The sequence below is a fragment of the Hypanus sabinus genome, chromosome 21, assembly GCF_030144855.1.
Source record: "Hypanus sabinus isolate sHypSab1 chromosome 21, sHypSab1.hap1, whole genome shotgun sequence".
Classification (NCBI taxonomy): domain Eukaryota; kingdom Metazoa; phylum Chordata; class Chondrichthyes; order Myliobatiformes; family Dasyatidae; genus Hypanus; species Hypanus sabinus.
In genome coordinates this window covers 29,815,269-29,843,237 of record NC_082726.1, presented here as the reverse complement: position 1 = coordinate 29,843,237, position 27,969 = coordinate 29,815,269, and the positions used below count along the sequence as shown (strand labels likewise).

Genomic DNA, 27,969 nt, shown 5'->3' with positions numbered 1-27,969 from the left:
AGAGAGGAGATTAACGTAATAGAAAGGAAGGACATTAGCCTGGAGGATGTGGAATCGATATGGGTAGAGCTGCATAACACTAAGGGGCAGAAAATGCTGGTGGGAGTTGTGTACAGGCCACCTAACAGTAGTAGTGAGGTTGGGGATGGCATTAAACAGGAAATTAGAAATGCATGCAATAAAGGAACAGTAGTTATAATGGGTGACTTCAATCTACATACAGATTGGGTGAACCAAATTGGTAAGGGTGCTGAGGAAGAGGATTTCTTGGAATGTATGCAGGATGGTTTTCTGAACCAACATGTCGAGAAACCAACTAGAGAGCAGGCCATTCTAGATTGGGTATTGAGCAATGAGGAAGGGTTAGTTAGCAATCTTGTCGTGCGAGGCCCCTTGGGTAAGAGTGACCATAATATGGTGGAATTCTTCATTAAGATGGAGAGTGACATAGTTAATTCAGAAACAAAGGTTCTGAACTTAAAGAAGGGTAACTTTGAAGGTATGAGACGTGAATTAGCTAAGATAGACTGGCAAATGATACTTAAAGGGTTGACGGTGGATATGCAATGGCAAACATTTAAAGATCGCATGGATGAACTACAACAATTGTTCATCCCAGTTTGGCAAAAGAATAAACCAGGGAAGGTAGTGCACCCGTGGCTGACAAGGGAAATTAGGGATAGTATCAAGTCCAAAGAAGAAACATATAAATTAACAAATAAAAAGCGGCACACCTGAGGACTGGGAGAAATTCAGAGACCAGCAGAGGAGGACAAAGGGCTTAATTAGAAAAGGGAAAAATGATTATGAGAGAAAGCTGGCAGGGAACATAAAAACTGACTGTAAAAGCTTTTATAGATACGTGAAAAGAAAAAGATTGTTCAAGACAAATGTAGGTCCTTTACAGTCAGAAACAGGTGAATTGATCATAGGGAACAAAGACATGGCAGACCAACTGAATAACTACTTTGGTTCTGTCTTCACTAAGGAGGACATAAATAATCTTCCGGAAATAGTAAGGGGCCGAGGGTCTAGTGAAATGGAGGAACTGAGGGAAATACATGTTAGTTGGGAAGTGGTGTTAGGTAAATTGAAGGGATTAAAGGCAGATAAATCCCCAGGGCCAGATAGTCTGCATCCCAGAGTGCTTAAGGAAGTAGCCCAAGAAATAGTGGATGCATTAGTGATAATTTTTCAAAACTCCTTAGATTCTGGATTAGCTTCTGAGGATTGGAGGGTGGCTAATGTAACCCCACTTTTTAAAAAAGGAGGGAGTGAGAAACCAGGGAATTATAGACCGGTTAGTCTGACATCGGTGGTGGGGAAAATGCTAGAGTCAGTTATCAAAGATGTGATAACAGCACATTTGGACAGAGGTGCAATCATTGGACAAAGTCAGCATGGATTTGTGAAAGGAAAATCATGTCTGATGAATGTTACAGAATTTTTTGAAAATGTAACTAGTAGAGTGGATAGGGGAGAGCCAGTGGATGTGGTATATTTAGATTTTCAAAAGGCTTTTGACAAGGTCCCACACAGGAGATTAGTGTGTAAACTTAAAGCACACAGTATTGGGGGTATGGTATTGATATGGATAGAGAATTGGTTGGCAGACAGGAAGCAAAGAGTGGGAGTAAACGGGACCTTTTCAGAATGGCAGGCAGTGACTAGTCGGGTACCGCAAGGCTCAGTGCTGGGACCCCAGTTGTTTACAATATATATTAATAATTTAGATGAGGGAATTAACTGCAGCATCTCCAAGTTTGCGGATGACACAAAGCTTGGCGGCGGTGTTAGCTGTGAGGAGGATGCTAAGAGGATGCAGGGTGACTTGGATAGGTTAGGTGAGTGGGCAAATTCATGGCAGATGCAATTTAATGCGGATAAATGTGAGGTTATCCACTTTGGTTGCAAGAACAGGAAAACAGATTATTATCTGAACGATTGCTGATTCGGAAAAGGGGAGGTGGAATGAGACCTGGGTGTCATTGTACACCAGTCATTGAAGGTGGGCATGCAGGTACAGCAGGTGGTGAAAAAGGCAAATGGTATGTTGGCATTCATAGCAAAAGGATTTGAGTACAGGAGCAGGGAGGTTCTACTGCAGTTGTACAAGGCCTTGGTGAGACCGCACCTAGAATATTGTGTGCAGTTTTGGTCCCCTAATCAGAGGAAAGACATTCTTGCCATAGAGGGAGTACAGAGAAGGTTCACCAGATTGATTCCTGGGATGGCAGGACTTTAATATGAAGAAAGACTGGATCGGCTAGGCTTATACTCACTGGAATTTAGAAGATTGAGGGGGGATCTTATTGAAACGTATAAAATTCAAAAGAGATTGGACAGGCTAGATGCAGGAAGATTGTTTCCGATGTTGGGGAAGTCCAGAACGAGGGGTCACAGTTTAAGGATAAAGGGGAAGCCTTTTAGGACCGAGATGAGGAAAAACTTCTTCACACAGAGAATGGTGAATCTGTGGAATTCTCTGCCACAGGAAACAGTTGAGGCCAGTTCATTGGCTATATTTAAGAGGAAGTTAGAAATGGCCCTTGTGGCTAAAGGGATCGGGGGTATGGAGAGAAAGCAGGTACAGGGTTCTGAGTTGGATGATCAGCCATGATCATACTGAATGGTGGTGCAGGCTCGAAGGGCCGAATGACCTACTCCTGCACCTATTTTCTATGTTTCTATGTTTCCTCTATTTTTCCAACCACTACTACTTTATCATTTTCTGTCAGTCACCTTAACTTATTGTGTTCTTATCTTATTTATGTATTTTTGTGCTGCATCGGATCCAGAGTAACAATTATTTTGTTCTCCTTTACACTAGGGTGCTGCAAATAACATTAAACAATCTTGAATCTTAAAAAAAACTTCACCCAACACAGATGGACAAATGACCAAAGTGAAAAAGACAACAAACTGTACAAATTAAAAAAATCAAAATAATAGTAATAAATAAGCAATAAACATTGAGTATGAATTGTAGAGTCCTTGAAAGTGAGTCTTTTTCCCAGGGAAAAGGATTCAAAAACTAGAGGGTATAGGTTTGCAGTAAGAAGGAAAGATTTAAAAGTTCTTCATGCACATGGTGGTTCATATATGGAAAAGGCTAACAAGCTGCTAGAGAAAGTAGTTGAGGTACTTGGAGAAGCACATGGATAGGAACAGTTTGGAGAGATATGGGCCAAACATGAGTAAATAGGACTAGCTTCTATGTTTCAAACATTTCAAAGGTACATTCAATGTCAGATGTATACAATATACATCCTGAAATGCTTTTTCTTCACAACTATCCATGAAAACAGGAGTGCCCTCAAAAGAATGAATGACAGTTAAATGTTAGAACCCCAAAGTACCCCCCCAGCTCCCCTCCCTCCCACACATATGCAGCAGCAAGCAACAATTACCCCTCCCCCCACTGGCAAAATATTTGCATATTGGTTGGCAATGATGAGATGGGCTGAAGGGCAGGTTTCCAAGTTGATTTACTCTACGACTCTATGAGTTGTGATGACTATGCCCAAAATGCTCTCTCACTGAAAATAACAAACAGATGGCCAAGTTTATTTCCCAATAAAAGGCCTAGAATGGCCCCTTCTCTGGATGAACTATCTACATGCCGTTTCAAGAAACCTACCTGGACGCACCTAACAAATTCTGTCCCATATAAACACTAAGGGAGTCCCACTCACTACTGGGAAAATTAAAGTCAGTTACTAAAACTAACTTTGGTTTTTTTACATCTTTCCATAATCTCTCTGTAGAACAACAAAACTCTCCCATTGGCTACTGAAAGTCCTAAAGGATAACTCCATTAGCACCTTTTTATATATCTGAGCTCTACATTGCCTCAATGGATAATCCTTTCAGGACGTCCTTTGGGATTCCAGTTGTGACATTCTCTCTCATGTAAATGCAAATCTTGGTTGGTATGGACTAGTTGTGCTAAAGAGCTTGTCTCCATGCTTTATGACTCTATGGGAGGTTCATCCAGAAGATTAAGGCTACATCCACACTAGACCGGATAATTTTGAAAATGCCGGTTTCGCATAAAAACGATAGGCATCCACACTAGGCATTTTTAAAAAATCTCTGTCCACATTAAAACAGATATTTGGGCAAATCTCCTCCTGGGCATGTGCAGGACACATCTACAGAAAACAACCGAAGAGGAAGCAGTTTACTATTTCCGTTTCCGCTGCAGCGTTGTTCTATTGCGTTCATGAAAACAATGAAATTTCACGCTGCTGCCACCATCTGTTCCGGCACATCATGACAGCATTTTTAGATTTCTTCGGTTACCCTGTCCACACTGTTCTGCCCAAGTGGCATTTTCAAAATTACACACTCTGGAGAGCGTTTCTGAAAATCTCCAATTTCGGGGGACGAAAACACTGTTTTAGTGTGGACAGAGGGTAAAAATGAAGAGGAAAAGCTTCTGTTACGGATATATCCGGTGTACTGTGGACGTAGCCTAAGGTGCATGGGATCCACAGTGAATTGGCCATTTGGATTAGGAATTTGCTTATCCATGAAAGACAGGAGGCAGTGCTCAAAGAGATAAATTCTGACTGGAGGTCTGTGACTCATGATGTTCGGCAGGGGCCTGTACAAAACCTCTGTTGTTTGTGATATATATGAATGCTTGGATGAAAACATGGATGTGTGGGTTAGTAAGTTTGCAGTCAATAAGGAGATTGATGGTTTTGTGAATACAGTAGAAGATTGCCAAAGAATACAAAGGGATATAGATCTTGGCAGTGTGGAGGAACAGAGGGATCTTGCGGTCTGAATCTATAGGACACTCAAAGCTGCTGCACAGGTTGACTCCATGGTTAAGAAGGCCTTCATGAATCGTGGGATTGAGTTTAAGAGCTAAGAGGTAATGTTGCAGCTATATAGGACCCTGGTCAGACCCCACTTGGAGTACTGTGCTCAGTTCTGGTCACCTCACTGCAGGAAGGATGTGGAAACCATAGAAAGGGTGCAGAGGAGATTTACAAGTATGTTGCCTGGATTGGGGAGCATGTCTTATGAGAATAGGTTGAGTGAACTCCGCCTTTTTTCCTTGGAGGTGACCTAATAGATGTATAAGATGGTGAGAGGCAATGATCGTGTGGATAATCAGAGGCTTTTTCCCAGGGCTGAAATGGCTAGCGTAAGAGGGCAGTTTTAAGGTGCTTGGAAGTAGGTACAGAGGAGATGTCAAGGGTAAGTTTTTTTATGCAGAGAGTGGTGAGGGCGTGGAATGGGCTGCCGGTGATGGTGGTGGAGGCAGATACAATAGGGTCTTTTCAGAGACTCCGGGACAGGTACATGGAGCTCAGTACAGTAGAGGGCTCTGGGTAACGCTAGGTAATTTCTAAGGTAAGGATGTGTCGGCACGGCTTTGTGGGCCAAAGGGCCTGTATTGTGCTGTAAGTTTTCTATGTTTCTAGATCAGTTGCAGATATGGGTGGAAAAGTAGCAGATGTAGTTTAACCCTGGTGAAAAGTGCAGTATTTTACTTTGGGAGATCAAATGTAAAGGGATAGTACATTGTTAATGACAAAACAATTCAAGAGTCAGGAAGTTATGTTACAGTTTTATATAACTCTGGTTATACCCCATCTAAGATACTGCATTCAATCCAGTTGCCCCATTGTGGGAAGGATGTGGAGAGTTTACAGAAGGTGCAGAAGAGGTTTATCAGGATGCTGCCTGAATTAGAGACATGTTATATGAGGACAAACTTGATCTGACACCAGAAAACCAACACACCATCCTAGAGTTTTGGTTGTTGTTCACTGTCCTATATGGGCCCAATGTTCACCAAAGCCTGTAGTTTAACCTACCAGCAGAACTTGGGCCTCAAAGCACCCCTTCCCAAAGGTAAAGAGGGTAAGTTAAAGGAGATCTGAGCAGTTGGTTTTTTATGCAGAGGGTGGTGGTTGTCTGGAATGAGCTGTCAGAGGAGTCACAGAGGTAGAAGACACTATGTGAGACCAAACACAGAATGGGTGACTGTTTCACCGAGCACCTACACTCCGTTTGCAATGGCTATCCTGAGTTCCCAGTTGTATGTCATTTTAATTCCCCTTCCCATTCCCATTCTTGGCCTTCTTTACTGCCAGAGTGAAGCCCAATGTACAATGGAGGAACAACATCTCATTTACTGTCTGACTGATCTACAACCAATGGCACAAACTTTGAGTTTTCAGTTTTAGGTAAGCATCCACTCTGATGGGTTGTTTTTCCCCTTCCCAAACCCATCTGACACCCTATGAACCTCTTATTTTTGTTCTCCATCTTCATCCCCATCTCCCTCCTGGTTCCCTCCACCACTACGCACAATTCACTCACAGTCTTCCCTCTCCCCCCACCATATTTCCCATTTGATTCTAGTTCCATCTACCATTCATCTCTCCCCTAATTGTTCCCATTCTCAAATTTTTATATCTCAGATTCCAGCTTTTCTCCCTCCAGCAGCCATCTCAAATCTTCACACTCCCATCCACCCATCTCACTGCTAAATCTATCTCAATGTTTTTTCCTCTCTTTGGCTCCTGCCACATTCTTTCAACTCCACTCGCACCTCCCCCGGAAATACCTGCCTCTCATCTTTCACCCCCCCCCAGTCCCACCATTTCCCTTCCCCTCTTTACACTGACCACATTCCTCTTTATTCTCACTACTGAAGTAGGGTTTCAGTATGAAAGGTCAACATTTCCTTTGCTCCATAGATACTGCTCAACCCACTGAGCTCCAAATTGTTAGCTTATGGAGGCAGATACAATTCCAATGTTCAAGGGGCATTTGAACAGGTGTATAATAGGAAAGGTATGGATAGATAGGGACCCAATGGAGGCAAAGCATTAGCATCAATAGACATCATGGTCAGTATGGATAAGGTGGGAAGAAAGGGCTCATTTCTGCACTGTACAATTCCATTATTCTATGAATAATCAAATTTAAAAGCTCCAATTTCACAAGGATAAGTTATAAGGTGCAGGCACGTTCAATTGAAGTGATTTCTCCTTCATGCTCAGGGCAATTAATTGAAACGGATGAATTAAAAGATAAATTATGGTAGCAGTCAAAATACATTAATTAAACATTGTTTCAACAAATTACCAACTCACATTTAAATGTTGGTTGAGGCAGCATAATATCACAGTTAGTAGAGATGTTGTCCACAGCTTTAGTGACCTGGTTTAATTCTAACCTCTAGTGCTGTGTGGAGTTTGCATGTTCTTGTTGTGACCTTGTTGGTTTTTTTCCCAAGTGATTTAGTTTCCCCAACATCCCAAAAACATGCAGATTAGATTAACTGTCCTCTGTAAATTGCCCCTAGAGTGTAATAGGTGAGTGGTAGAATACAGGAAGAGTTAATTGGAATGTGGGACAGTTGAGTAAAGACAGTGCAAGTATGGATGCTTGATGGCCAAATATACTCAGTGGGTCAAAAGGCTTGTTTCCATGCTGTCAACTCCGTGACTCTAGGAATAAGCTTTCTTCAGTTCAAGTTGCTCATGGCTGAAAACTATAATTGGCAACCCTGTATCAAATTCCTGCCTCATTCAGAAGAATGAGGGGTGACCTCATTGTATCCTATTAAATGGTGAAAGGTCTTGACAGAGTGGATGTAGAGAGGATGTTTCCTATGGTTGGAGAGTCTAAGACCAGAGGATACAGCCTCAGAATAGAGGGGTGTCCATTTAGAATGGAGGTGAGGAAGTATTTCTTTAGTCAGAAAATGGTGAATCTGTGGAACTCTTTACCACAGGCAGCTGTGGAGGCATAGTCTTTATGTATATTTAAGGCAGAGGCTGATAGATTCTTGATTGGTCAGGGCATGAAGGGATACGGGAAAAAGGCAGGCAATTGGGGCTGAAAGGGAAACTGGTGAAATGGTGGAGCAAGCCCGATGGGCCAAATAACTTAATTCTGCTTCTATATCTTATGGTCTTATATAGAAACTCCAAGATAATTCATGTGGCAGGATGACCATGTGTACACGAAGTATCTCCAGCTTGTCGAGCTCGCTCAGATTTTGAGCTTGAGGGATAGCTAGAGTTACTGAAGAATATCAAGAAAGCTGAGTGTTTTTGTATGGTACATTCCATTGGGCAACACAGCAGACACGGGGAACAGAAAAGGAAGGTAATGCAGTCACCATATAAAGTTCTGCACCTTTGGTAAACGTGGATTAGGACCATACTGTAGTATCACATGTTACATAGAGGCACAGCTGAAGAACATCCAAAGTCTTCATGTGTCTGCAAATATCTCAGTTGGTCTAACCCAGGCATGGGCAAACTACGGCCCGGGGGCCATATGCGGCCCGTTAAGCTTTTTAATCCGGCCTGCAGAACTTGATGAGATTATATTAATAAACCTTGTTAACTTTTTTTCCCCGCAATTCTGGCGTTTTCCCAATAGATGACGCACTCTATATACATTGACCTTTGTTGAGGTGCAGCGTATTACTCCACATTTGCGCTTTACTCTTTGACCTCTCACCCCTTCTGTAAAGATGAGTGGAGCTAAGAAAAGAAAAGTGGATAGAGAATGTCGGGTGTTTAATAAGGAGTGGACAACTAAATATCTTTTTACCGAACACCGATCAACTGCTGTATGCCTGATATGCCAAGAGACTGTGGCGGTTTTTAAAGAATATAATATCAGCCATCACTTTGCCACAAAACATGCCAACTATGCTAGCAACCAGTCAACGAAAGAACGGGAAGCTAATGCTCAGAGGTTGGCAGCTAATTTACAGGCTCAACAAATTTTTTTTCACCGTCAAACTGCCATTCATGAGTCAAGTACCAAGGCGAGTTTTATGCTGTCATTCAAATTAGCAAAGGCCAGCAAGCCTCTGTCTGAAGGCGAGTTTTTAAAAGAATGTATGGTGGAGACAGCAGGTGTATTGTGTCTGGAGAGCAAAGACAAATTTGAAAAAATCAGTTTATCACGCAGGACAGTGACTCGCCGTGTGGAACTGATAGATGAAGATACAACCAGCGACTTAAATAAAAAGGCAGAGTCGTTCACGTTATATTCATTAGCACTGGATGAAAGCAACGATGTAAAAGACACTGCTCAGCTCCTCATTTTTATCTGAGGAATTAACAATACTTTTGAAATAACGGAGGAGTTTATGACAATGGAGTCTCTGAAAGGAAAAACACGGGGAGAGGACTTGTATGACCGGGTGTCTGCTGTCATCGAAAATATGAAGCTCCCTTGGAGTGAACTTATCAACGTCACCACAGATGGATCTCCTAACTTGATGGGGAAAAATGTTGGCTTGCTGAGGAGAATACAGAATAAAGTGAAAGATGAAAATCCTGACTAGGATGTTATTTTCCTTCACTGCATCATCCACCAGGAATCTCTATGTAAATCGGTATTACAGCTGAATCATGTTGTGAATCCTGTCGTAAAACTTGTCAACTTTATACGTGCAAGGGGACTTCAGCACCGTCAGTTCATCACGTTCCTGGAGGAAACTGATGCGGATCACCAGAACCTACTTTATCACTCCCGTGTCCGCTGGTTAAGCTTGGGCAAAGTGTTTCAACGAGTATGGGAGCTCAAAGAGGAGATCGGTGCATTTTTGGAGTTACTGAGGAAGGCCGGCGAATTTCCTGAGCTGAGCAACAAGAGCTGGCTTTGTGACTTTGCGTTTGCTGTGGATATATTTTCACACACGAATGAACTGAATGTGAAGCTATAGGGGAAGGATCAGTTTGTGCATGACATGTACACAAACGTGAAAGCCTTTAAATCCAAGCTGGCTTTTTTCTCCAGGCAAATTTTGAATAAGTTATTCACTCATTTTCCCACACTAGCCACGCTGGAAGAGGCCGGCGCAAATGTGAAAAAATACAGCGAGTCACTGGATGCGCTGCACAGAGAATTCTGCCGTCGCTTTTCTGGTTTTGAAAAAATTGACAAGTCACTTCAGTTGGTGGCCTGTCCCCTGTCACAAGATCCTGAAACAGCACCAGAGGAGCTACAGCTGGAACTGATCGACCTTCAGTCTGACCCCGTCTTAAAAGAGAAGTTCAACTCTCTTAAACTGAATGACTTTTATGCTTCACTTGGTAAAGAAGTGTTTCCAAACCTCCGGAGGACGGCACAGAAGATGCTGGCATTGTTCGGCTCGACCTATTTGTGTGAACAGGCGTTCAGCGTCATGAACATCAACAAAGCCAGCCACAGATCCAAGTTAACTGACCAACACCTCAGATCCATCCTGAGAATCGCCACAACAAAACTAAATCCAGACTTTGATGCACTGGCTAAAAAGGGAGACCAACAACACTGTTCCCACTGAAATTAAAAATAAGTTTCTTCGTTGTGTTATGTAAAAAATGCATTTGAAAATATTTTTTTCAATAAGCCTTACATGTTACATGTCATTTCTGTTAAGTGATGGACATGAGTAGTGCGCAGGTGCACGTACGTTCTCAAAATAAAAAATGCGCTCCAGATCAAATAACGCACTCCGCATACTGGCGCGCTGTCACTGTTCTGTCCTTGTGCTGGTTGTTGTTGAGTTTTGGCACAGGGGACAATTGAGTAAGAAGGAGCAGGACAAGTAGACCTGCATCTCCTACCGTTTTTGAAATAAGGACAGTCAGGAGGAGAGTGATGATGATAATATCTTGAAGGATAACAGAATTTTCAGTGCTTTAAAATAATAACTGTTACTATTAAAAAAAGCTGTATTTTATTCATTTAATTTTCAGTGTTTTAAAAGTCATTTCAATAAATAGCTAAATACCATGGGACATCAAAGACAGATATTTTGTTGTAATGCATTTGTTCATTTTCAATTGAAATTAAAGCACATGTTTTCTACATATCCCATGATATTTTATTTTCTCTTATGAGGTGTATTACCAAAACACTCCGTCCATCTGCTCCTGGTCCGGCCCCCCTGTCAAATTTTAGAACCCTTTGTGGCCCACAAGTCAAAAAGTTTGCCCACCCCTGGTCTAACCAGAACATAGCCTACTGTTACCCTTGGAGCAAACCGCTGGCATAACAGAAATAACCCAGGGAGCAGAGGAAAAGATATGTTAGCTAGGAGTTAATTGGTCTTCTTCAGAAAGAGATGTCTTGGGAGGATTCTATTAGTATTTAAGTGTCAACAATCCAATTAGAAGGGCAGATGGAGTGACTTGGGATGCTAATGAAAGATGGTTTAATGCACTTTGTCATACTCTCTCTCAACTGAATTTTCACCATACCCTTATTTGTGGATCAAATCACAAACAAGAAAAAATCTGCGGATGCTGGAAATCCAATTAACACACAAAATACTGGAGGAACTCAACAGGCTGGGCAGCATCTATGGAAAAGAGAAATTTACTCCTTAGCTTTTTTTTCTCCAGTCCTGCCAAGAGTTCTTGGCCCGAAATGTTGACTGTACTTTTTTCCGTAGATGCTGCCTGGCCTGGTGAGTTCCTCCAGCATCTTGTATGCATTGCCTTTATTTTTGGAGTACTTCAAACATAATGGTGACCTCACTAATATTGCATTGGATTGGTTTGTGTATTTTAGAAAGTGCTGATCTCCTGGGATTTTCATACACAACATTCTCTAGAGTTTACAGATGATGGTGTGAAAAACAAAAAAAAAAATCCAGTGAGCAGCAGTTATGTGGGCGAAAATGTTAATGAGAGAGGACAGAGGAGAATGACCAGAATAATACAGGAAGTACCTAATAAAATAATACTGAGTATATATCGCCAATATTTCATTATTAATGGATGATAGATTGTGGAACTCTCTTCCTGACGGTATTGTGGATATAACCCCATCCCAAGGACTGCATTCTTCAAGGAGGCATCTCACCACCATTTTCTCAAGGGCAATTAGGATGGCAATTAAATGCTAGCTCAGGCTATGAAGCCAACGTCTCTTGAATGAATAAAATCACCTTAAATCATAAAAGCATAGAAGACGACAAGTTGAAAATGGAATTGGCGTACATAGGTAATAGATGGTCAGGACGGACACAGTGGACTGTTTTTGTGACTATGCTGCATTTTAAATGGAATTCTTTTCATCATACACTCAGCTACACTCTGGCTATGTATGTTCTCAATAGTTTCATCAGTATCCATTGATACACACCATAAAATTATAGAATCCAACAGCATAGAAACAGACGTTTCAGTCCACCTTGTTCATGTTAAATATTTTGCCCATTTAGTTACATTTGATCCCCATCCCTCTACACTTTTTCTATCCATGTACATGTACAATTGCCTATAAGTACCTTGTAATCATACCTGCTTCTACCACTTCTTTTGGCAGCCCATTCCATACAACCACTATGTTTGTTGTGAAAAACTTACCCATCAGATCTCCTTCAAATTTCTCCCCTCTCATATTAAATCTTTGCCCTCTAATTCTAGACTCCTATGCCCTAGGAAAATTGGCATTCTCCTCATGTTCCTCATTGTTTTATGAATGTCTATAATGTCACCCCTCAGCCTTGTATGTTCCAGTGAGAATAAACCTAGCCTATCCAATCTCCCTTTATAAGTACAGCTCTCCATTTCTGCCAGCGTTCTGGTGATTCACTATTGTTAGTACATCCTTCCTTACTGAACAATAATGGTGATAAAAAGCCATGAGATATCCAAGATTATATAGAAAGTGTGCATAATCCAAAAGTTAAAACAAAGAAAATATTAAGACAAGAAAGGAAATCTAAAACATTGAGTGAAACAGTTTGATAGGGAAATTATCAAAAGGAATGATTACAGAAACAATCAGCAGAAACTGAAATATCAAATAGCTTGAGTTAATTTGACTGAAAAAATGACTGACCTTATGTGGAATAGCTATTTGGGCCAATGGTTTTGGAAATTGCTGGGCGGTATTTTCTACTTTACATTTTTATGCTTCACAGTTTCATATTTTGTACTTACAGCCCTATTCCACACACCACTTCATTGATAAATCCAACTGGAGTTCTGGAGAGCGATAAACTGGAATGTAATGGGTGGAGTGTCCGAGGAGCATTGTGTCTCTGTGCAGAAAGGACTGGCTGGGGCAGAGAGTAAATACTATGTTCTCGCAGGTGGTTTGAAGGAAATCGGTTTGCTGAGTGGTTGCTTGAATATGGCTGCTGAACAGGCCTCTCATCTGAACCCCTACAATCAAGTTCACCAAAAAACATATCATTAATTCTTCTATCATGTCTTCAAATATCAACTGTCTCCACACACTCAAAGAACCCAGGAATTCCCAAGTCCCTCTCACTGACAACAAAACAAACCCAGATTTTCTTTTGTATTATTTGTTCATGGGGTGTAAAATTGCCTGGGAGTGCCAACTTTAACTGCTCATTCCTAATTGCCCAAGAACTAGGTTGCTTGTGAGGCCATTTCAAAGACCATTTAAGAGCTAATCACATAGGTGATTCTGGAGTCACATGGAAGCCAGACTGGATAAAGACAGTGGATTTCCTTCCCTGAAGACACGAATGAACCATATGGGTGTTTATAAGGTTTTGGTTGGATCCTGATCTCCTTTACCGATTTTAACTTCAGTCCTAGCAAGTAAATAAGTAAATATTTACTTAAATTTAAATCCCAAAGTGGAAACTGAGTTTAAAACTACTATTTAGAGATCAACTGTTCAGACGTTTCAGCAAGGGTTAGTCTGTCAGGGACTCATTTCAAGTGTAAACACAAGGTCTGAGTGGTCTAGCTTAGCTTCATACAGTTGCAAGAGAGGTAATTAGAAACAATGGTTGAGGATCAGTGTGTTGTGAATTTGGTCTTTCCAATATTGATCAACAGAAAATTCCTGCTCGTTCAGTACAACATATTGGCAGAACAGGGGAACCAAAGTAAGTAAACAGTGTCAGGTATATAAAATTTATGTCATCAGACTACATATATGACAATGAGTTTGAGGATACTGCTGCGCATTGTTAGTATATTTAGATGTAAATTAGAAAGGGGCATGGATCCTTGGAGGAATGGAAGAGTTAATGTTGAGTGAGATGGAAGGGAAGTTATGACTTATTGTATTCATGGAGGTATGATTGAGTGAAGGGCAGGACTAGTGGCTTAATGCTCTGGGATAAAGAAGTTTCAGGCATGACAAGAGGAAGGTGAAAAAAGGAGGAAATTGCCCTGCTACATAGGGAGAATACAACGAGGCCACATGGATAGACACTAGAAGTAAGTAAGGAGTGATAACTTTCTTCTGTTTTTACTATAGGCTTCTCAACGGTCAGTAAAAATTAGAGGAACAGTTATGTAAACTAATTCCAGAAAGGTTTAGGAGCAATAGGATTATAGAAGAGTTAAATTTTAACTTTCCCAATATTAACTTGAATTACCTAGTATAAGGGATTTAGATGGGTCAGAGTTTGTCAAGAACTTCCATGATATTTTTTTCTAAATGCACTAGCTATGTCACAATTTCCTGATGAGCCTGAAGAACTCAGTTAACTTGACTCTGAGAAGTGCAGGTATGGAACCTGGAAGTGGAACACGACCACTGCTCCCTCGCATCTTCCTGTTGAATGTGCAGTCATTGGAAAACAAAATTAAGGGTTTAAGAGCAAGATTGCTGCATCAGGGATTGTTATGTTCTCTGTTTCCCTGACACATAGCACATCTCATGCACTCTGGGCACAGCACTCCAGACTGAGGCGTTCTCAATCCACTAGATGGACCAGGCTGCAGTATCAAAAAATGGGCAGAGGTGGTAGCATCTGCTTCATAATAAACTTATAGAGTGGAAGTTGCAGCAAAACGAGGGTCAACATAATGTCCAGGCAAGGACAGATTCAGATAAAGTGCAGACAGCCCAGGAAAGGGGGTCTCTGAAGTGCATAGCTTCCCTTTGCAAAGCAAATCCCTAGAGCTACTTTGGCTTACTACAGATGAGATAAGAATTTAATGAGAGCATGAGAACCACACACAGTGCCAAAGTGACAATCACTTTACTAACTTCAAAGTATTATCAGTTGTTAGCTTGTAGCTTCTGTTGATTTTTAACAACTGTATTGTGCATGGTGATGAATCTTGCAAGTAAGGAATTCAGACATAGGCAATTTAGCAAATGGTCAATATCTGTAACTGTGAGTCAATTCTATATAAAAATGGCATTTGTCTGTCCAGAATTCAGAACAGCATCACCTAGACAGGGGCCATTTTGTTCTCCTTGTGCACAAGTAAAATTAAGTTTGACCATTCTGCATGCCACAGTGCCCGAGAAGACATTTGATTGTGTAGTGGGAGAGAAAGAACCAAAGAAGTGAGTGGGTGCAGTTGGGACATTCTACACTTCACAGTTCCTGAGGTGATGTTGGATTGTGCATACCTAGGCACTTTGAAAGAGATGATAAAAAGATGTTAGGTTTAACTGGAACAAGGAGACCTCCAGTGGCCTGGAAGAGTACATCTGCAAGAAGTGTATCTAGCTGCAGCTTCTTTCAGTCTGTGTTAAGGAATTGGAGCTGTAACTAGATGAATTCTGGACCATTCAGGAGGTAAACGGTTGATCAACAACACATACAAGCAGTTTGTTAAACTCATAAAAACACAAAATGCTGGCAGAACTCAACGGAATCCTTCATCAGGCCCGAAACTCCTCCCATAGATGCTGTCTGGCCTGCTGAGTTCTGCCAGCATTTTGTGTTTTTATTTATTTCCAGCATCCGCAGATTCACTCGTGTTGCCTTTGTAGTTAAACTCAAGCTGCAGGAGGGGGAAGGGGTTAGGCAGATAGTTCAGAGTAACCCTGCGGTTGTTCCCCTGAACCACAGGAGTACCACTTGGATACTGTTGGTGGGGGGGGGGGGGGGGGGGATGACATAGCAGAGAAAACCAGAGAAAATCCTGGCAATTAAGGACAATGCTCCCCACCCTCTGCATGCCATCTTGGCTGAACAGAGGAGCACTTTCAGTAAAAGACTAAGATAACTGCACTGCTCCAAATAGTGCTATATGAGGTCATTCTTACCCTCGGCCGTGAGGCTCTATAATAAGCCAACCTATAGCCGGAGATCTGATGACCCTGTCCTGTTAGACTGTTTAAGGTAACTTATTTTTAATTTATTCATCTTACTACTTTTTAAATATTTGTATATCTGTGAACTTGTAATGCTATTGTGACACTGGGATTTTCTTTGGGATGAATAAAATATTTATCTACCTATTTCCTTTCAATTTACTCTTTCTTACCTTAAATGCATGCCCTCTGTTATTAGACCCATCAGCCTATGAAAAAAGATATTGGCTGTCTATCTGTGCCTCACACAATCCTATAAATTCCCACCAGGGCTCTCCTCAGCCCCCCTTATTCCAGAGAAAACAACCCATTTTGTTTCATAATCCTCAAGAGAGCATTTTTTTGACTTTAGCTTTCTGAACCTTAAACATGCTTCCATTTTCTTCTTGACTAAATTCACTTCTCTTTCAACATCCAAGGTTTCCTTACCTTGTCATACTTGTCTCTCCTTCTTACTGGAACATACCCACCCAGTCCTATAAGCCTCCCAAAAGCCACCAGGAAATAGAGCAGAAGAGATGTAGACAGATTATGGGAAGACGTATGGGTTGCCGTAGTGATTCCTCATGTCGTCAATTCTCCAATATTGACTGGGATTTCCTTTGTACATCAGGCTTAGATAGTGCAGAATTTGTTCAGTACACTCAAGAGGGTTCGGTAAATACTATAATAAATTATAATAAGATAGTCCGACTAAAAGCAGGATCACACTAGAGACACCAGACACTGCAGAAGATGGAAACTGGTATAAATTGGGTTACCACTTCACTGAGCATCTCTGTTCTGTCCACCATACCAGCCATTTTAATTCCACCTTCCATTTTCACATCGACATGTCCATCTATGGCCTCCTCCATTGCCAAGCAGTGACTAAATGAAAGTTTGCGGAACAGCACTTCGTATCTGGGCAGTCACAATCTGGTTCCATGAATTAGAGTCATAGAAAAGTACAGCACAGTGGTGGGTGTATGGAATGCACTGCCAGTGAAGGTGGTGGAGGTGCATATAATAGGGTCTTTTAAGAGACTCTTAGATAGGTGCATGGATCTTAAACAAATAAAGGGCTATGTGGTAGGAAATTATAGGCAGCTTCTAGTGTACGCTACGTGGTTGGCACAACATTGTGGGCCAAAGGGCCTGTAATGTGCTGTAGGTTTTCTATGTTTCTAGAAACGGGCCTTGCGGTCTATCTAGTCCATGCGGAACCATTTAAACTGTCTATTCCCATCGATCTGCACCAGGAACACAGGCCTCCATACCCTTACTCTTCCATGAACCTATCCAAACTTCTCCTAAATGTTGAAATCAAGCTCATATGCACCACTTGCGCTGTTCCACACTCTCATGACCCTCTGAGTGAACAAGTTCCACTTCAGGTTCCCTTTATACATTTCACCTTTCACCCTTAACGCATAACCTCATCATAGTCTTGCTCAACTTCAGTGGAAAAAGAGTGCCTTGCATTTACTTCAACAATACCCCTCATAATTTTGTATACCTCTATCAAATCTCCTCTCAATCTTCTACATTCAAGGAATAAAGTCCTAATCTATTCAATCTTTTCTTGTAACTCAGGTCCTTAAGTCCCGGCAACATCCCTGTCATTTTTTGTACTCTTTCCACATTATCGATATCTTTCCTCTAGGTAGGTGACCAAAACTGCACACAATACTCCAAAATATGCCTTACCAACGACTTATACAACTTCAACATAACATCCCATGTCCTGTACACAGTACTTTGATTTATTATGGACAATGTGCCAAAAGCTTTCTTAATGATCCTATCTACCTGTGACACCACTTTCAATGAATTATGGACCTGTATTCTTAGACCCCTTGGTTCTACAGCACTCCATAGTATCCTACCGTTCACTATGTAAGACCTGGTTGGTCCTACTGAAATGCAACACCTCGCACTTGTCTGCATTAAATGCCATCTACCATTATAAATTCACCAGCCTATAATCTCCAGGCCTGTTCTTAGACCCTTTGTTAAACAACAAAACAATTATCTATCCTCCAATTCTCTGGTACCTCACCCATAGCTGAGGATGTTTTAAATATCTCTGCAAGTGCCCCTGTGATGCACCATCAATAACTCACTCTGAGACGTAAGGCGAGATATCGGCTTTTATTGACTGGAAGAAGGAACAAGCAGTGAATGACCACCATATTACATCCTGGAGACTGAGGCCGAGGATCAGGCCTCAGATCGCCTTTATACAGGGGCCTGTGGGAGGAGCCACAGGAGCAGTCAGCAGGGGGCGTGTCCGGACAGGCACACGTAGTTCACCACACCCTGCAATTTCTGCACTAGCATCCCACAGGGTCCAATGGAACACCTTGTCTGGCTCTGTGGATTTACGCACCTTAGTTTGTCTCAAAACGCCAAACACCTCCTCCATTGTAATCTATACAGGGTACATGACTGCGCTGCTGCTTTGCCCCACTTCTATAGATTCTGTGTCTGTCTCCTGAGTAAATACAGATGCAAAAAATCCATTTAAGATCTCCCCCATATCTTTCTGGTCCCTGCATAGATCTGATCTTCTAACACCAATTTTGTCGCTTGTTATCCTTCTGTTCTTATTATATCTGTAGAAGTCCTTAGCATTCATTTTCACCTTGAATGCTCGAGTAACCATGTCTTCTTTTAGCCCTCCTGACTTCCTTCTTAAACGTCCTTTTGCATTTCTTATAAGACCACATGACATAGGAGCAGAATTAGGCAATTTGTCCCATCGAGTCTGCTCCACCATACAATCAATGCTGATCCTTTTATTTCCCCTCCTCAGCACCACTGCCCACCCTTCTTTTCGTAACCTTTGATGCCGTGGCCCATCAAGAAACTATCAATCTCCGTCGTAAATACACCCAGCGACCTGGCCTCCATAGTTGCCTGTAGTAACAAATTCCCCAAATTCACTACCATCTGGCTAAAGAAATTTTCTATACATCTGCTTTAAATAGACACCCCTCTATCCTTTATAAGACACTAGTCAGGCCACACTTGGAGTATTGTTCTGAGTTTTGGGCCCCATATCTCAGAAAGGCTGCGTTGTCATTGGAGAGAGTCCAGAGGAGGTTCATGAGGATGATTCCGGGAATGAAGGGATAACATATGAGGAGTATTTGGCACCTTTGGACTTCCACTCACTGGAATTTAGAAGAATGCAGGGGGAGGGGTAGAATCTCATTAAAACCTACAAGGTGTTGAAAGCATTAGATAAGGTGGATGTGGACAGGATTTTTCATATGGTTGGGTTGTCCAGTACTACAGGACACAACCTCAAAATTGAGGGGCGACCCTTTAGAACATAGTTAAGGAGGAAATTTTTTTAGTCAGAGAGTAGGGTATCTGTGGAATGCTCTGCCACAGACAGCTGTGGAGGACAAGACCGTGGGTATATCTAAAGCAAAAATTGATAGTTTCCTGTGGTCAAGGCATCAAAGCTTATGGTGAGAAGGCAGGTGTATGGGGTTGTGTGGGATCCAGGATCTGCCATGATGGAATGGCAGAGAAGACTTGATGGGCTGAATGGCCTAATTCTGCTTCAATGTCTTATGGCCTTATCCTGTGGCTGTGCCCTCTCATCCTAGACTCCCACGCCACGGGAAAATTCTTTTCCACATCTACTCTGTCTAAGCCATTCAACATTCAAAACATTTCAATGAGATCCTTCTAAATACCAGCAAGTACAGGCCCAGAGCCATCAAACATCCCTCATATGATAACCCTTTCATTCCCAGGATCATCCTGGTCAGCCTCCTTTGAAACCTCTCCAATGCCAGCATATCAATACTCAAGGTGAGGCCTCACCAGTGCCTTATAAAGCCTCAGCATCACATCCTGCTCCTATATTCTAGACCTCTTGAAATGAATGCTAACATTGCATTTGCCTTCCTCACCACCAACTCAAACTACAAGGTAATTTTTATGGTGTTCTGCACAAGGACTCCCAAATTCCTCTGCATCTCAGATTTTCTGCCCATTTAGATAATAGTCTGCACATTTATTTTTACTACCGAAGTGCATGACCATGCATTTTCCAACATTGTATTTCATTCGCCACCCTCCTGCCCATTCTCCTTCTGCAGCCTTCCTGTTTCCTCAACACTACCTGCCCCTCCACCAACCTTCGTATCATCTGTAAACTTAGCAAAAAAACCATCTATTCCATCATCTAAATAATAGATATACAGCATAAAAATAAGTGGTTCCAACACCGACCCCTGCAGAACAGCACTAGTCATTGGCAGCCAACCAGAAAAGGAAAGTTTTATTCCCACTTGCTGCCTCCACCAATCAGGCAATGCTCTAAACAAGCTAGTAACTTTCCTGTAATACTATGGAGTCTTAACTTGGTAAGCAGCCTCATGTATGGCACCTTGTCAAGGGCCTTCTGGATATCCAGATATACGACATCCGCAACATCTCCTTTATCTATCCCACTTGTAATCTCCTCAAAGTATACCAACAGGTTCATCAGGCAATATTTTCCCTTAAGAAAACCATGCTGACTTTGCCCTGTCTTGTCCTATGTCACCAAGTACTCCATAATCTCATCCTTAACAATTAACTCTAACACCTTCCCAATCACTAAGGTCAGGCTAATTGGTCTATAATTTCCTTTCTGCTGCCTCCCTCCCTTCTTAAAGAGTGGAGTGGCAGCTGCAATTTTCCAGTCCTCTGCAACCATGCCACAGTTCAATGATTCTTGAAAAATCATTAATAATGCCTCCACAATCTCTACCACTACGTCTTTCAGAACCCTAGGGTGCAGTTCATCTGATGTGGATGAATCATGTACCTTTAGGTCATTCAGTTTTTTGAGCACCTTCTCCCCTGTAATAATAACTGCACTCACTTTTCTTCCCTCACACCCTTCAACGCCTGGAACACTGCTAGTATCTTGCACAGTGAAGACAGATGCAAAATACTCATATAGTTCATCTGCCACTTCCTTGTCCCAGTTATTATTTATCTGGCCTAATTTTCTAGCTGTCCTATATCCACTCTCATCTCTCTTTTATTGTTTATATATTGAAAAAGCTTTTTCTATCCCCCTTGATATTATTTGCTAGTTTGTTTTCATATTTCATCTTTTCCCTCCTAATGATTCTTTTAGTTACTTCTGTGGGTTTTTAAAAGCTATCCAATCCTCTATCGTCCCACTAATTTTTGCTTTATTGTATCCCCTCTCTTTTGCTTTTACATTAGCTTTGACTTTCCTTGTCAGCCACGGTTGTACTATTTTGCCATATGAGAACTTCTTCCTTTTTGTAACGCATCCATCCTGCACCTTCCTCATTTTTCCCAGAAACTCAAGCCATTACCGGTCTGCTGTCTTCCCTGCCAGCATCTCCTTCCTATTTACCTTGGCCAACTCCTCTCTCATACCACTGTAATTTCTTTTACTCCACTAAAATACTGCTAGTCAGACTTTACTTTCTCCCTTTCAAATTTCAAGTTGAACGACGAAGGGTCTTGGCCGAAACGTCGACAGCGCTTCTCCCTATAGATGCTGCCTGGCCTGCTGTGTTCCACCACTATTTTGTGTGTATTGTTGTTTGAATTTCCAGCATCTGCAGATTTCCTTGGGTTCACTCTTATTGTGATCACTGTCTCCCATGGGTTCCTTTACCTTAAACTCCCCAATGGCCTCGGGTTCATTATATAACACCTAATCCATATAGCTGATTCCCCAGTAGGCTCAATGACAAACTGCTCTAAAAAGCCATCTCATAGGCTTTCAATAAATTCACAGTCTTAGGATCCATTACCAACCTCATTTTCCCAATTTACCTGCACGTTAAAATCTCCCATGACTATCATAACATTGCCCTTTTGATGTGCCTTTTCTATTTCCTGTTGTAATTTGTAGTCTATGTCCCAGCTACTGTTTGGAGGTCTGTATATACCTGCCTGTTTGGGTCCTTTTGCCCATGCAGTTTCTTAACTCAACACACAAGGACTCAACATCTTCTGATCTTATGTCACACCTTTCTAATGATTTGATGCCAATCTTCACCAGCAGAGCCTCGCCACCCCCTCTGCCTACCTTCCCATCCCTCCAATACAATGAGTAATTTTGAACATTCAGCTCCCAACTACAAGCAACCTTCAGCATGATTCAGTGATGGCCACAACATCATAACTGACTAATCTATAAAAGTGCAACAAGGTCATCCACTATATTTCTTATAGTCCATGCATTGAGGTATAACACTTTGAATACTGTATTTGCTACCCTTTTTAATCTGCATCCCTAATGCACTGATATTCACCCTGCTAGCTACATCTGTCCTATCACCTGCCTGCAGTTTCATGACAGTCTGACTGTGCACTAACTGTGTTTTTGTAACCATCTGTCCTGAGTCCCTTCACTCTGGTTCCTACTCCCCTGCCAAATTAGTTTAAACCCTCCCCAACAGATCTCTAACAGACCTGCCCTAAGAACATTGATTCCCCCCTCAGGTTTAAGCGCTACCTGTCCCTTTTGTAAAGGCCATACCTCCCCCAGAAGAGATTCCAATGAGCCAAGAACCTGAAGCCCTGCCCGACTGCACCTGCTTCTCAGCCACACATTTATCTGCCATATCATCTTGTTTCTACCTTCACTGGTGCAAGGCACAGGTAGCAATCCAGAAATTACTATCCTGGAAGACCTGCTTCTCAGCCTTCTACCTAGCTCTCTAAATTCTCTCTTCAGGACCTCATTGCTTTCCCTTCCAATGTCATTGGTTACCAATATGTCCCAAGACATCTGGCTACTCTCCCTCCCTCTGCAAAATGCTGTGGACACGATCTGAGATGTCCCTGACCCTGGGAGGCAACATGTCATCTGTGTGTCCCATTCACATCCGCAGAACCTCCTGTCTGTTCTTTTGACTATTGAATCCGCTATCACTACTGTTCCCCTCTTCTCCCTCTTTCCTTTCTGCAGCATGAACCCATGTTTAGTGCCAGTAACCTGGTCTTTGTGACATTCCCATAAGAGGTCATCCTCCAAAACAGAATACTCATTATTGAGGAGAAAGGCCACAGAGGTGCTCTGTGCTAACTGTCATTTCACCTTCCCATTTCTTCTGACAGTTACCCAGCTACCCCTCCTCCTGCAACCTAAGGGTGACAACTTCTCTGAAATTCTGATCAATAATCTCCTCACTCTCCCATACAAGCCAAAGGTCTCCCAGGATTCCAACATCTGGCATGAAGAACACACAACGACCATTTAAACTAAATAGTTTAAGTTATGCACCTCAAGTACCTCTTTTGCTCCAACCTGCCTCTACCTGCTATGTACCTCCTACCTTTTCTTGGTCTTCTCTTGAAAATCAAGTTTCCCTGAAGCTTTTATTCTTGCCTTTTATTCTGACAGGAAATATAAACCCTGTACTCTCCAATTTCACCTTTGAAAGCCTCCCCCTTCCCTAGTACACCTTCTCCAAAATACAACTTGTCCCAATCTACACTTACCAGATCCTTTCTGATAGCATGAAAATTGGCGTTTCTCCAATTTAGAATCTCAACCTGACCAGAACTGTCCTTTCCTGTAGTTATCTTGAACTTAATGGCATTGTGATCTCTAGATGCAAACTGATCCCCTACTCAACTTTTGTCACCTGCCCTGTCTCATTCCCTAACAGGAGATCTAGTATTGCACTCTCTCCAGTTGGGACTTCTACGTACTGATAAAGGAAACTTTCCCAAACACATTAGACAAACTCTTTCCTATCCAGCATTTACTGTATGGGAGTCCCAGTCAATATGTGGAAAGTTAAAATTGCCTACTATCACAACCTTATGTTTCTTGCAACAGTTTGCGATGTCTTGACAAAATCTATTTATTTATTTATTTATTTAGCAATACAGGCCCTTCAAGCCACACTGCCTGAACAACCCCTGACAAACCCAATTAACTCTAACTTAATCACGGGACAACTTACAATGACCAATTAACCTACCTGCTACATCCTGAGGACCTGAAGAAAACCCATATTCTAAGGAGATATATTACAGAAACTCCTGACAGAACGGTGCCAGAATAGCACTCCAAATTCCAGAGAGGCCCGAGCTGTAATAGTGTTGTGCTGACTGCAGATCCTTGGGTGTTCTATAACATAATCCCATTAATGTGTCTCCCTTTCTTATTCCTCAGTTCTTCCCATAAAGCCTCACTAAATGAGCTCAGTCCTGAGTACCACTGTGACATTTTCCCAGACTAGTAATGCCACTCCTTCCCCTTTAATCCCTCCTGTTCTATCACATCTAAAATAATGGAAGCCCAGGACATCAAGCTCTCAGTCATGACCCTCCTGCAACCAATGGTTACAATGTCATAATTCCACGTAACGATCCACACCCTAAGGTCATCTACCGTTCCTACAGTACTCCTTGCGATGAAATGTATACAGCTCAGAGCATTAGTCCCACATGCTCAACCTTTTGATTCCTGACTTTGTAAGTAGGCTTAACAACATATCTCTCCACAACCACTCCACTATCTGTTCTGGCACACTGGTTCCCACCCCTCTGCAAATCTAGTTTAATCCCCAATCATGCATCATTTACAAACTTTCCCACTGGGATATTAGTCCCCCTTCAGTTCAGGTGCAAACCGTCCCTTCTGTACAGGTCCCACTTTCCCTGGAAGAGAGCCCAATGATGCTTTAATGATCTAATCCCCGTCATATACAGGCCTTATCTGCATCATTTAGGTAGGAAATGAATTCTCATTTTCAAAATTAATTTTATAAACACTCTTTGGACATCAGTGATATTGTTCTCCTTGTAATTTGTTCATAATCCCAATGTTGTGGATAGAGTGACTAACATTTCAATTGGCAAAAACTGTCAAGACAAGATACCTTAATGATGGATAGCCTACGGACAGATGGAATACTTACTTAATTTTCTTCGGTACTAGAGGGTTTCCACGACTAAGTGGAATACCTTGGATATGCAATCTACTTAGCCTTGTCTGTACCATCCCACTATGTGTTGGCCGAACCTATATGGAAAAGAAATAGGACATACTGGAATAATGCAATACATTAAATGTGAAAGGTCACCCAAAATGAAAAGCAGATAAAATTTATCCTCTGAACAAAAAAACAGTGGAAATAGCACCCGATGGTCAATGAGCTGCATTGTATATTTCAAGAAACATTCTTGCATGGTATGGATAAACAAGCCTGCAATGTCAAGATGAGGGCCCTTTGTATCTGGAGGTCGGGAAAAGCAAAAGGGTTCAAATTTAAAGTAATGTACTGTATACTGGGCACTGTAAGGTAACCAAAAGGGATATGATAGTAAAGCCCTTGAAGACTTAACATGTTCTGTTTGAAATAGACAGGAACCAGATCAGCATAGACAGGATAAATGGTTCAGAAGGATTTGGTCTGCTCAGATTTAGGCATTTTTTAATGAGACTGGCCAAGGAAAAGACTGATAAGAATTTCCAGTAGTATTATGCAACAGATAATAGGTCAAAATGGAAAGGAAAATTGTGGGGCAAAGGAAAATTAGTAGATTTTGTGGGTTCAGATATTCAATTTTTGTTGATTTGGACAAATCTCTCTAAAATATATCATTGAAGGTGTATGGGAGGAGATACAGAGTCAGTTATATAGCACTATAACACAGAAACAGACCCTTTGGCCCTCTAGTCCATGCTGAATTGTTATTCTGCTGAGCCTCATCAACCCACACCTGGACCATAGCCTTCCATACTCTTCGCATCCATGTACCTATCCAAATTTCTCAGATGTTCATTCAGAGTCTTCCCCAACCAGAAGCCCTGGATGAACCATGAGATGTTCAACCTGCTGAGGACCAGATCAGTGGCATTTGGGTCTGGTGTTAAATAAGATACAAGAAATCCAGGTATGATCTCTGGAAAACTATCTCATGTGCAATGTGGCAATACCAGACATAACTTGAATCACTGAAGGATGCTGAACAGATCTGGCGGGGCTTGAATGCTATCATCTCCTACAAAGTGAAACCAAGTGATGTAGGTGACATCAAGGTTTCACTCTTAAATGAACTTAATACCTTTTATGCTCACTTTGACTCCTTGAACTGCTGCAATCCCTGAAATGTAGTACACCCACTTTGCTGTTAGGGTGGGAATTCCACGATTTTAACCTGTGACAATGAAGGAACGGCGATATGTTTCCAAGTCAGGATGGTGAGTGATTGGAGGGGGATTTCCAAGTGGTGGTGTTCCCAGGTATTAGCTGTTCTCTTCCTTCTAGATGGTAGTGGTCGTGGGACTGGAAGGTGCTGCCTTAGAAACTTTGGTATGTTGTTGCAGTGCATCTTGTAGATAGTACACATTCCTGCAACTGTTCATTGATGGTGGAGGGATTGGATGCTTGAGGAAGGGGTACCAATCAAGTGGGCTGCCTTGTATTGGATGGTGTCAAGCTTCTTGAGTATTGATGGAGCTGCATTCATCCAGACGAGTGGCGAGTATTCCATTACACTCCTGACCTGAGCCTTGTAGATGGTAGACAGGCTTTGAGGAGTCAGGAGGTGAGTTACACGCCACAGGATTCCTAGTCTTTGACCTGCTCTGATAGCCATGGTGTTTATATGGCTAGAGCAGTTCTCTTTCCTGTCAATGGTAACCCCCACCCCCGGATGTTGATAGTAGGTGATTCAGTGATGGTGATGAAACTGAATGTCAAGGGATGATGGTTAGAGCCTCTCTTGTTGGAGATGGTCATTGCCTGGCACTTACATGGCTCGAATATTATCTGCCACTTGTCAGTCCAAGCCTGGATATTGTCCAGATCCTGCTGCATTTGGTTATGAACTGCTTCACTATCTAAGGAGTCATGAATGGTGCAGAACATTGTGTAGTCAACTGCAAATATCTCCACTCCTGATATTATGGTGGAAGGATGGTTATTGATGAAGCAGCTGAAGATGGTTGGGCCTAGGACACTTCTCTGATGAAATCCTGCAGTGATGTCCTGAGGATTTGATGATTGACCTCCAACCACCACAACCATAGTCCTTTGTATCAGTATGATTCCAAACAGTGGAATGTTTCCCCGCTGATTCCCATTGACTCCATTTTAGCTAGGGCACCTTGATGCCATACTTGGTCAAATGCTGCCTTGATGTCAAGGGCTATCACTCTCACCTCACCTCTGGTATTTAGCTCTTTGGTCCATATTTGGACCAAGGAGGTGATGATGTCAGGAAGGAGCTGAGTTGCCTTGATAGAACCCAAACTGGGCATCCATAAGCAGGTTCTAGCTGAGTAGGTGCTGCGTGATAGCACTGTTGATGACCCCCTTTCATTGTGTCAAAGAGGCTTCCATTATATTGGTGCCTAAGAAGAACATGGTAACCTGCCTCAATGACTATCATCCAGTAGCACTTACATTTATTGTGATGAAGTGCTTTGAATGGTTGGTGTTAAACCATATCAACTCCTGTCTTGAGAAGCACCTTGGATTCACTCGAGTCTGACTACCATCACATCGGGTCAACAGCAGATAGCATTTCATTAGCTCATCTCTCAAACACTGGAACATGTGGACAGCAAAGTTGCATACATCATGATGCTCTTCATTGACTACAGTTCAGCATTCAAAACTATTATCCAATTAAAACTAATCAATAAGCTTCAAGACCTGGGACTCAATATCTCTTTGTGCATCTGGATAATTGATTTCTTCACTTGAAGATCCCAGTCCAGTTTGAAATGGCAATAATATCTCCTTCACAATTACCATCAGCACAGGTAAACCACAAGGCTATCTGCTTAGCTTTCTGCTCAACTCACTTTATATTTATAACTGTGAGGCTAAGCACAGCTCCAAAGCCATATTTAAGTTTGCTGATGATGGTGATCATAATGTGCTGTGTCATATGATGTGGGCAATGATAACCACAATTGGTCTT

The 27,969-nt window shown here is 41.9% G+C and overlaps 1 protein-coding gene across 8 annotated transcripts in view; it reads right to left on the bottom strand.

Annotated features, from left to right (window-relative positions):
* fam149b1 (family with sequence similarity 149 member B1) overlaps nucleotides 1–27,969 on the bottom strand; it is a 117,147-nt gene that overhangs the window by 27,166 nt on the left and 62,012 nt on the right. For 6 of the 8 annotated variants that reach the window (XM_059946197.1, XM_059946202.1, XM_059946198.1 and 3 more), the window contains 2 exons: nucleotides 24,954–25,057; nucleotides 12,939–13,163 (listed from right to left, as the gene is read on the bottom strand). In XM_059946197.1, the coding sequence (XP_059802180.1) occupies nucleotides 12,939–13,163; nucleotides 24,954–25,057 (329 nt within the window). The remainder of the gene's footprint in view (nucleotides 1–12,938; nucleotides 13,164–24,953; nucleotides 25,058–27,969) is intronic. The other 2 variants (XM_059946201.1, XM_059946203.1) reach the window with 1 other exon arrangement.